Genomic DNA, 11,850 nt, shown 5'->3' with positions numbered 1-11,850 from the left:
GTTCTTTACTATTCACTTAGTTAATCTACATTTAGGCATCCGTTAGTCTGGTGAGACCATGGATTTGCGCCTTGGAATGTTTCCAGGGCGCAGGCCTGGGCAGGGTTGCATGGGAGACTGGAAGCTGCAAGCCTTCCCCTCTCCACGCCACCAATGTTGTCTAAGGGAAGGCCACTAGGACCCAAGCAGCTTGGCACCGGTGTCGCCTTGCTCAAGGATACAAACACGCTGCCTCAGTTGAGGCTCGAACCAGTGACCTTCAGATTACTAGTCCGATGCCTTATTCACTAGGCCACGTGCCATAATTCCCTTTATTTACTGTGGGGAAAAAACCCTGTACTCCCTACACACAATCCCATTTTCAGCAAACTTGAAAATGTGGCATTTGGTCATAAGGAAAGACTAGCTGGATTGGTGTTCTTTTCCTTGTAACGATGGAATCTCAGGGGAGTTTTGATTAAAGAATAAAATTAACAAGCCCAAACCAGGTGAACAAGAACAAAATATTTAATTTGACAGGGAGGACCATAGCTTAAAGGGAACTGGGAAGACAATGAGAAGATGCAAGGAAAATTTTGTTTGTAACTGAGGTCTGGAACTTGCTGCCCAAAAGGATTTTAAGAATCGAAGAACCAAACAAACAAAACTATGGACAAACAGCTAAGAAGCCTGAGCTACAATCCAGTGGTTCACTGGTGTGCAAAAAATAAATGGCTGAATTGACTACTACTGTGTACATTTTTCATTCTGTGAAATGGCTAAAATAGAACTTGAAAATTTCTTATGTTAGAAAGTTAGAATGATCCACTATGATTCTTAGTTCTACCACAATATTATCAAAACCGGATAAGGGTAAATCCAGATTGAGTTGGTGTGTTCTGCACTTAGGTGAACATTTGCATATAAAGTCACGTAAAGTCAAAGAACTCTGAATGCAACACACATTGGCAAATCCTCCTTGCCTACAGTGCATACTTCCTTCAAAAAAAAAAGTTTAGGACAGCCAAAGGGCAAGTATATAGGTACTGCTCTCCTACTACCGGTAAATAAAATGTCTTCTTTCCAATTGCTTCCTTTTTCAGTGATTGAACATTAGACGACTGATACTGGTGAACTTCAATATTAAGAACTCAATTGCTTTTGCAAAAGTATGTATATTTTATTCAAAATAAGTATGAAACAATCATTTAAATACAATTTTACAGTTTGTACACTGATACATTCAGTTAACATGTCATAAATTACTACTTACAACACAATAAGAAAATAGAGCCAATTCTATACATTTGATGCATTTTAAAATCCTTGATGCAATTACATTTGTCACCTTATTAAATTTCTTTCAGAACTACACAAGGTTCAGTAATTCCAACTTTTATACAACTTGATAGGGCTTAGTTAATGGCATGCTATTTAGGAATCACTTTCAATAGACAAACTACATCCAAATTTTATTATCAATTTTCAGACAAAAATATAACTGCTGTCCTACAATCAAGACTGAACTTTGCACCTTGACAGACTCCCCCACCAGTGCTAAATGTTAACATCTCTATATTCGGTGCAGTATAGGGAAGGGCCAACCCATTCCTGTCTTTGTAATACTGACTGTGTGCACTGAATTTCTGAAAGGTCCCATTATTATACTTGTCACTTTAAACCAGTTATGTGAATGCATGAAAGAATTTTGTTCTGTTAAGCACAGGAACCAAATACATAACTCCAGATTAAGAAACAGATTGTACAGTTTGGGCAAAATAATAAAGACTAGCTATGCCAAGATTTTGGTACCAAAGGGCAAAATGAAAAACTAGAAATATTGCTGAGGATCTTAACCCACACAGTTAGTAACATATATAGTAATTTGAAATAGCAGGATTTATCAAAAGTGATTGTGTTGAGGGAGGAGGAAACAAAAGAAACATCTCCAGTTTCTACACAGAGAAAGCAGCTAATATTCTTCACTGTTAAAACAAGATTTTAGTTTTCAAATTCTTGATTGTTCAAAACTAATCCTGCAGTTTGTAAGAATTATAATGAAATAAGGCTCAAATTTTCACTCCTGAGTTTGCAACAAATGCTTTGGTATTCAGCTGCCTCCTGTGCAGAAGGAAAACACTCACTTGCTCTAACACAAATCAAATTAACATTTTGCGAATGGCAAGTGTATTCTGGCAGTTTGAATGAGCACCTGGGTTTATGCTAATTATCACTGCCCAGTCCAATCGTTTCTTACAGGTCTAAGCACCTGCAGTGATACATTCAGATGGCCTGTTCCTTTCTCATTATCTCGCTCTTCAAGCCCTGTGATGAGAAGTAATTACTGCACTCTTCATGATGCAGGGAGTCTAGGCTGTTGTCCTGGAAAGTAGGCAGATGTCACTGGTGGTGAATTTCCTTGCTTTGGCACTAGGGGTCGAGTTGGCACTAAATAAATATCAACATGTTATGGAGTGGGGTTGTGGGGAAAAAACAGAAAAGTTAAAATTAAACCTTAGTTAATGAATGTTTATCAGAAAGTCTTTATTCAACCTGAAATATTAAACCAGTTTCTATTGTGTCACAACTACATCTTGACCTGTTACCAATTTACAGCATTTTTTTTCAGTAAAACAGCTTAACCTATTACTGACTGGTCTGACTGCCTGAATAGATATATGGAAAAGCAAATGAAGATGACCAACGCTTGGTGCAAATGATGATGAAGGGTGAAGTAGGACACTGTTAGTTGCCAACAAGATCAAGGAAGGATAATCAAAGGTCAGAATATGACCGCAATAGGAGGATCACATAGGAGAGAGGCTGACATTACAAATTTACAGACGAAGATGGAGATTTTAAATTATACGAGGAATGGGTTACCACGTTGATATACATATCAGATTTTTTAAAAGCTCAGATTTCCTACTTTAATAAAAAATAATGCTAAAGCCATTTGTTTCTTCAAGACAAGCTAATTCTGATTTGTCTGTGGATTTAAGAAAAGATTAGGCTAGACATTATTTATTAGGATAAGTTGGGTAATTTTATCATAATAGGAAAGCAGCATCAACCATGCTTTGAAATGGTATGATAAAGGTTACAACTAATCTCAGCTATAACAGCCAAGTTCTTTGGATGAATATATTCATGGCCCACAAGGAAGGAAAGCTGAAGGGTTTCACATCTAACAATGTCCATAATTCAGAACCATGATAAATAGTTGCATTTATTTGGGGCAAGTTAGTGTGGATAATGAAAATTTGAAAGATATAATGCCATATCCAAGAAGATCACAACCTTGTCGTGGTTTGGAGGTTTGTATACCTCAATGAACCAGAGAGCCATGCTGGTTGGAGTCATGGCTTTATGCTTTTGCTCTTGGTAGGGACACCCATGCCAAGCAAGTCAAAGTGTATAGACCAGATAAGTGATCCACTGGTTCTCCAGGTTCAGGGGTTCAGCTCAGGGCCAACAACCCTGACTGATAAAACAAAACTGTTATGGAAACAGCAATGAAGAATCATTTTACATCTGAGTGTGATGGTATTCCTGTGTTTCCACCTGGGACTTGCATGGCTGACAGTTGTGAAAACCGAGGGGAAGCTATTGGCATGATGAAGGAAGCCCTGAACACTACTAGAAATGGAGGAGCTTTATTGCTGCCCTAAACACTAGTGGTGTAACAGGCAGTAAGTAAGTAATGCTGAATTTTTCCCTATTTTGTTTTTAAACTTGTTCATATGTCAGACTTTGTCAAATTGTTTAGTTTACAAACTGGAGGAATACAATATACATTTTTTTGTTTATTCAGTGTTGGATGTATTAAAGTAACATATGGACTGATTGTAATTAAATTTCAATTAACTCAAATCTGTACAGTTTGATATATAATTTGAATTGATTTCCTAAAACAAACCAAAAAACATAAAAATATAAATATGACTTTACACACAGATGTTACCGTGATTATCATTAATCTTTGAAAGTAGGAAACATTCTGAAATACACCCACACAAACCTGTTTTAAGATGGAATAATTTGTTTATTAATATCTCAGATTTTCAACTCTTACTACCTGTGCCAGATGGATAAAATGGCTTCTGCAATGATGCTCCTCGTGAGAAACCAGGTTTACTGTATTCCCTCATTTGTAAGTACTTCTGGTCTAAGCCAACTGGTTCACTGCAGGAAATAGGCATTTTTAAGTGAACAATAACTGGAATTGTTCAAACTACAACTAGACAGAAAATACCACTCTACATGCATAAATAAACATTTCATTTTACAGATTAGAGAAAATAAAAAATACACACTTTAGATTACAGCTTTTTTTGCATACATGCTACAGAAGGTCTTTAGAAACAATGCCCGTACTATTTTAGCCTGTTATCTTATACAATGATCTTTGGACCAGGAAATAAACAAAGTTCTACTCTGGACAATGTTAAATTGAACCAGCCAAGTTCAAAGCCACTGACAAAATATTTACAGTGCTCTGATTTGTTAAAACCATTAACAAAACATTCTGCAGTCCTGTCTGTATAATTATCATATCAAACAATGTACTCAGTCATCCAGAATACAAGACTTTGACTAGATTATGTAGCTGAGGTTAGTTCGTAAACATGGTTCTTGCCAAAATTCTATTGTAGCCTGTAAGGAAATTAACACCTCGGCAAGAAGACTCTCTGATAAGATCTTCACAATAAGGATTAGCTTCCACTGGAATGCAGAGGAAACTAAAGCATTTAATTTCTCATTTTAAAGATTGTATCCAAATGCTAATAGGTAAATCCATTTTTTCCCTTGAAGTACACTGCTTTTTTTCAAAGTACAGTGTTTTGCAAGAATGAACATTTAAGTTCCTTTCATTGATGAGTAAAGATGCTGATTAAGGACGTGCTTTTAGTTGTGTCCAATCTATTGTCACCTGATACCCATGTATAAGATTAGTCACTGGTTAATGATATGGTACACAAGATGTCCCCACTCATTTCCTTTATAAGCTCCAAGGCCAGCAGGAGATCAACTTAATGTAGCACTAAATTTGAATTATGGCACAAAAGCAAAATCTTTAGGATAGTAGAATTATTAAATTCAGTGCCAGAGAGATGTATTTACTTTCAATCTCAAAAAAAATTATTGAGCCAAACCTTTTGTTTAAATGCTACATGTAGATCTTCAATTAAGTCCTTATAGATGTGATTTCATATCTGCTAATTTGTAAAAATCAGTGAAGAAAAGTCCATTACCCACAGTCTGAGCAGCCTACCAAATAGGCAAAATCATAGCGTTATTCTATTTACATTTCAAAGATAAGCTGCAGGTACTCTTCCATGCACTACCTAGATATAAACATTTGTGCTCCAAAAAAACCAAAGGACATTTTGACACCAGCCAAGTATGTTGCCATTAAGCAATACTAGTTAGTTAATTACATTGAAAAATACTAGGTAAAGTGCATTTGTTGAAAAGCCAAAGAGGTCTTTTGAAATCCCAGTTTCTGGACCAACCCAAAGGTTACTCATGGAGTCATGGTAAAATAATCACTTTGTTAACAAAAGTATATTTTTTTAAATGATGAGTAATGAAACATATTATAGAATATCAATTCTTTCACTCTCTGCCACTTCCCTAAGCTTTTCATCCCCCTCTCTTCACATACCTTTTGGAAGGGAGACCTGCTCCTGTTGGTGTTGAAGATGGAGGGGCTGATGTAGGTTCAGATGCAGGAAAGGTACTAGTATTTAGCTGCCCAGGACTGATGCGCATCTGGAAGAGTAATGCAAGTTGCCCTTGTCATATTTTCACTGATTAATTTACTTTGGTTTTATCTTCAATTAAACTGCAAGGTTAACATTAATAAGAATAGATGTCCAAGAACACAAGAGCCAACAAACCATTGTTCAGATATTAAGTTACTTGTATTCACATTTTTAAAAAAAGTGTAATTGCAGTGGAATTGTTCTAGGTAACTCAAAGATAGTGTAGGGTTGCAACAATAGTTAACTTTCATTAAAGATTTGGAAATGCAATGAATTTGAAAATATCATCATAGAAAAGTACGAATAATAAAATTAAATCAAGCCTGCCTGAAGACCATGCCTTGATACACCAGGCCTCAGGAATGGAGTATTCATTCTTACAGAAGAACCAGAGCTCTTAGAGTAATTATCTGAAGGCGAAACAGAGGAGACAGTCTGCGGCATCAAGACAGAGAAAGGAGGGTAGAAACTTTGCTGTAAAAGGAAAAGCAACAGGAAAGTATCAGCATTAAGGACTTAAGAAAATTCAGCATTAGACATGTAAAATTAAAATCCTTCATGCATTCCAAAACTGCTGTTTAAAAGCAGTAAATGTTGAGGTAGTATGACTGTCAATTAACTATAGTTATTATGATTAACAAAGGGAAATGAATGGGTTAATATGGCAAACTGTGGGGGGTGGGGGAGATGTATATTCTTCACTCGATGCTGCAGTCAGTCCATGTGCTGTGAATCCTGATTACAGCATTTGAAAAATTGTTTTTCAACTGTTGAGTAAATTAGGATTTGCTGGAGAGGATATTGTATTTGGTACCCTTGGGTGTTTGGCCTTCCAGGTACTGGGGAGTCAGGATTATCAATCAAGGAATGAGCTTGGTTCTCATACAAGGTTCTCATCTAATCCAACCAAACTATGTCTAATTTTGGAATTCACAAGTTATTGATGTTTATGAAAGTTAAATCAACGGCTAAAATGTCACTGAATTGACTGGAAATGGGAGACTGTTAATAAGGAGGCAATTTTAAAGGCTGAGTGCCAAATCCACAGGTGAAACAGATTACAAATGCAACACATTTTCCATCAAATCATACAAGTTAACAGTATTTTTATGTTATAATACATATCATATTCTGTCCTATAGCACTCTGTATTTTTCATGGAATTGTAACTTTCACAATCCCAACTTTTTTTAAATATATATCTAATATTGCTCATTGATGAGCTGTCAAAGTCCTGACAGTTTTGTTGTGGTAAACATGCAAATTAATTTGCTAGAGTTTTAAAGAGGAAGAGGGTAACATTCTTGTTTAATATACCATAATCTCTGTGTTCTATGTTGGTAACAACAAAAAAGGTCATTCCATCTAGTGTGTTGCTTTGTGCATTTCAGAATTTCCAATCTGATTCTCATGATTCAAAATCCCCATACAGGATCTAGACTCACTGAAAAATCAACTTGCTGTTGGCAGAAATAAACCCCTCTGGCTGCTATCTCAAAACAGATAACATTCCTGCATTTAGGCTGTGGAAGAATGTTTTATCTGCAGTGTTTATTTTGAGATTATGTAGAGGGGACTGGATAGCCTTGCACCTTCTGGATGCCAGTAACCTGCTCTTATTAAAGAGCAATGGGGGTGGGGGGGGGGGGGCAGCAATCCAATCTACGGAAACAATTTCCCTGCTTAATATGTCACTAGTAACATGTTAGAAAGGTAAGCCATCTTTCAAATTGTACTCACGGAATAAACATAAATGTTCTTAATAAAATAACATTTCCACTGAACCAAGCTAATAGTTGGAAATAAAACAGACAGCAGGCTTAACTATGCTAATATTTCAATCAACAGTTAAAATATGATACTGAATCCACCACATCTATCCTTTCACTATTAACTTGCATCTTAAAATAGACTATAGCTGATAATAAATGTGTACATTTGCTTGAACTCATTAAGTTATCTGTCATGATGGCTCACTAGCAGAGTCTCATGAGCAATAAATGTTAGCCATGCCAGTAATGCTCAGATTCTGAAAATGAATCCAGACAAATTATTGATTTACTTACCATGCTGTTTTGCATGCCTCCAGGCCTGGACAGATTGCCACTAGATACTGATGATGGATCAGAAGACCCTGGAGTTTCTTGCAGAGATGCTAATTTATTTTCATTCAGTTGTTTATTCAACCAAGATATTACTGTGGACAATTAAATTCTCATTAAAATATTTTTAAAGTTAAATAGTTGAGCTTCTATTTTAAAGTTTTTTCTCCAAAAGTAGATGAAGTTGCTAAAACAAAACCTAAACAACTTTGATTTATTCCTAAATTGTACTAGTTTCAATTGTAACTAATAAAGTGTACCCAGTTTATAATCAGTTACACACTGTGGTTTCTATTAATTAAAAAAACTGAATGTTTACAGTCCAGCTTGCACTAAAGTACCGCAATCTACATTAATGGGTGGTGCAACCAAAAATCAAATTAGCCAACCTCAAGCTGCAGAGGAAACCCATACCTGCATGTCTACCTACATTTTGACTTTATTTTGTTGGCCATTTCAGCTTATTGATTCCTTCCTGTTTCACATTTCAAAGGCAACAGTTTTTGCAGGCATCAAATGCAATATCAATAAAACACCAACATCCCTCCCAGGCATTCACCACCTCTACTACATAATACTCTGCAAACATTTCAGTCCAGTGAGATTGTTAGTGTGGCCTCAAAACTAGCCACAAGGTCTTGAAATTGCACTATATAAAAACAAGCCACCTCTGCCTTATATCCTCTTTTTTATTGTCAAAATTAAGTCCTAATATCTTATGCGGTTTAATATCCTGATTACACCCCCTTGAAACATGCTGTATTACTTTCTAACATGCAAGGAATGTCAAATTCTAATTGTTTTATTGTCTAATTGTCAAAGAACTAACCGTTTTCATTTGTCTTTAGAAGCTGTTTGCTTTCTTCTAGTTTTGTGACAGTGGCATCTAATTTCTCCTGTAACTTGCAAACCTAAAACATTTAAAATCAACATTTTTCAATAAAACGTATCCTAAAATAAATACTCCTCTTTCCCACCCTCCTCATCAAAATTCATATAGTTACATATATGAATACCGTGTTATGGATGTTTATATTACAGAAATTTACCCTTACAAAATTCACAAATCTGTACAGAAAGATGATATGGAATAATCACGGAATGTGTGTGGGGAGGGGAGTAAACAGATCAATTTTTTCCAAATCATTTCTCGACACATGCAAATGATACACAAAGTAAATTTATTTTCAAAGAACATATTCTGGGTACAGTACAGATAGTTTGCTATGAACACAACCCCAGCCCCACCCTAATATGGGGATAACCTATAATCCACCAAATCAAGATTTATTACCTCCTCTTCCTTGTGCCTCAGGACCTGCTGTACATCTGCTAGTTCTTGCTGCTCCTTCTGGAGAATTTGCGTTTTTTCTCCTAAAAGTTTTTCCTGTTGCATTGTAACTGCATTTTTCAGTTTAATTTTTTCCATCAGCTTCTTAATGTCTCCCTGAAGCTTTTTAATGATTTCATTGGCCTACAACAAACACATAATATACATTACTCTTGCATTAAAAATGTGATGACTCTGAAGTATTGCAGAACATGGATTCCAGTTTAACTTGTACCTAAATTACTCCTAAAATAGTAAACAAGTACCGTACATTTTTTTTATTAGTAAGCTTCCAAAAGCAACTATCATGATGCTTGTGTGGATATGGTGGAGGATTACAAATACCTGGGGATACGAATTGACAATAAACTGGACTGGTCAAAGAACACTGAGGCTGTCTACAAGAAGGGTCAGAGCCGTCTCTATTTCCTGAGGAGACTGAGGTCCCTTAACATCTGCCGGACGATGCTGAAGAGTCTGTGGTGGCCAGTGCTATCATGTTTGCTGTTGTGTGCTGGGGCAGCAGGCTGAGGGTAGCAGACACCAACAGAATCAACAAACTCATTCGTAAGGCCAGTGATGTTGTGGGGGTGGAACTGGACTCTCTGACGGTGGTGTCTGAAAAGAGGATGCTGTCCAAGTTGCATGCCATCTTGGACAATGTCTCCCATCCACTGCATAATGTACTGGTTAGACACAGGAGTACATTCAGCCAGACTCATTCCACCGAGATGCAACACTGAGCGTCATAGGAAGTCATTCCTGCATGTGGCCACCAAACTTTACAACTCCTCCCTCGGAGTGTCAGACACCAAGCCAATAGGCTGGTCCTGGACGAATTTCCACTTGGCATTATTTACTTATTATTATTTAATTATTTATGGTTTTATATTGCTATATTTTTACACTATTCTTGGTTGGTGCGACTGTAACAAAACCCAATTTCCCTCGGGATCAATAAAGTATGTCTGTCTGCCTGTCTGTCTGGCTGCTTAAAATTAGGTCTTGATGTTAATTGTAATTCACGGCAGTTTCTCAGTCTCTGCAGGTGCTCAGTTATTAACTATTTTTAAAACTGAGCAATAGATTTCTGAGCCATAAGGAAAGTAAAGGATTTACCGGTAAGGCAGCAAACTGGTATGCAGGCTCCTGCTTTTATAAATATATAGTATCAAGTACTGTTAATGATGCATTGTTTGAGGGAAGTGCATATTAAAGGACTCCAAATGTCAGACTAAGAATTTGCTTTTCTTTTCACCTCACTAGTCAGGAGCTTTGTACCACCTATTCCTGAGATATCATATTTCTGGACCTTCATTAATAAGTCATGCTAATTCTAGGGTGGAGTGGTAGTGGAAGAGGAGGAGGAAACATTTTTGAAATACAATCCAGTTTAAGATGACGTTGGTGACTTCTGGCTGGTGTCTAAGGAAACAAGGATAGCAACTAAATACTTTGCTAACCATACTTTTTCTGGCAAACGATCACTGCAAGCAATGGTCTGTAACTTCCCTTTGGACTTGCAGGCAATTCGATGTGGTGGAACTTAGGAAGACAAGGTAGCAGGCCCGTGGCCGACAGTGTGGAAGAATGTGAAAGGTCAGGTACAGGCCAAACAAAGCTGTAGGGTCCAGGCCCCAGAGCGTATTGATCCGACTGAACATGATGCCTGGATGGAGAGTTACAGGCCAAATGGAGGCAGCGAAGTCTGGCATATCCATGTGGCAGAACCCCTTGTTCGGATGGAGGTTTAAGTGCTGGACAAAATTGAAAAGGTCAGGGTGTCGAGGTCCGAGGTAAGGTTATGGGCTTGTTCAGATCACTGCTCAAAGTGTCAGAACCCGTAGTTTGGACAGAGATTTTAGCACCTGGCCAGATTGAAAAGGTCATGGTGTTGAGGCCTGAGGTGAGGTATGGTATGGGCAGGTTCAGATCGCTGCTCCACTATATTTACTCGGCTCTGCACTGAACAATTGGACTCTCTTTGTGGATTTCAGTTCAGAAACACTGTTCGTTTGCAGTTACAGTTTGCATCTTTTTACTGAACATTGTGTGTTCCACAGTTTTTTTTTGGGTTATTTTTTTAAAAATGGACAAGATGTGTTTTTTATTCTCTGCACATTGGGTGTTCATCTTCTTTCATGGCTACTTGTTTGGAGACAAATCTCAAGGTTATATAATGTATACACACTTTGTTAATAAATGTACTTTGAACTCTGATAAACATCAATCTTGGGACTTTGGTAGAGCCAGACTGGCATATTTTCCAACAATTATCCCTATTAATGCTTTTATTTCACTTTGTTTTTAAACTGCAAGACATTGGAGCAGACTTGGACTACTCAGCCTGTCGAGTCTACTCCGTCATTCCATCATGGCTATTATCCTCTCAACCCCATTCTACTACCTTCCCTCTGCAACCTTTGATGCTCTTGCTAATCAAGAACTTATCAACCTCCACCTTAAGTATATTCAATGACTTGGCCTCCGCAGTTATCTGTGACAATGAATTTCAGACTCACCATCCTCTAGCTAAAGAAATTCCTCCGCATCTCTTCTAAATGGATGTCCTTCTGTTCTGAGGTTGTGCCCTCAGGTTCTAGACTCATCCACTGTAGGAAATCTCCTCTTGTATTGCACAGCAGTGCAATAAATTTTTCAGTAAACCTGG

The 11,850-nt window shown here is 37.2% G+C and overlaps 1 protein-coding gene across 2 annotated transcripts in view; it reads right to left on the bottom strand.

The window, feature by feature from the left end:
* Window positions 1-1,134: 1,134 nt before the first annotated feature.
* The window catches only part of sass6 (SAS-6 centriolar assembly protein), a 45,417-nt gene continuing 34,701 nt past the window's right edge, over window positions 1,135-11,850 (bottom strand). The window contains exons 11-17 of one of the 2 annotated variants that reach the window (XM_073071563.1): window positions 9,144-9,323; window positions 8,679-8,760; window positions 7,814-7,944; window positions 6,075-6,221; window positions 5,648-5,754; window positions 4,058-4,164; window positions 1,135-2,427 (exon numbers count right to left, since the gene is read on the bottom strand). In XM_073071563.1, the coding sequence (XP_072927664.1) occupies window positions 2,333-2,427; window positions 4,058-4,164; window positions 5,648-5,754; window positions 6,075-6,221; window positions 7,814-7,944; window positions 8,679-8,760; window positions 9,144-9,323 (849 nt within the window). In that variant the 3' untranslated portion in view covers window positions 1,135-2,332. The remainder of the gene's footprint in view (window positions 2,428-4,057; window positions 4,165-5,647; window positions 5,755-6,074; window positions 6,222-7,813; window positions 7,945-8,678; window positions 8,761-9,143; window positions 9,324-11,850) is intronic. The other variant, XM_073071567.1, reaches the window with a different exon arrangement.

This window comes from Hemitrygon akajei, chromosome 2 (assembly GCF_048418815.1).
Source record: "Hemitrygon akajei chromosome 2, sHemAka1.3, whole genome shotgun sequence".
In the NCBI taxonomy this organism is placed as follows: Eukaryota; Metazoa; Chordata; class Chondrichthyes; order Myliobatiformes; family Dasyatidae; genus Hemitrygon; species Hemitrygon akajei.
The sequence above is the reverse complement of the archived record's forward strand: the minus strand, read 5'-3'. Positions and strand labels throughout refer to the sequence as shown.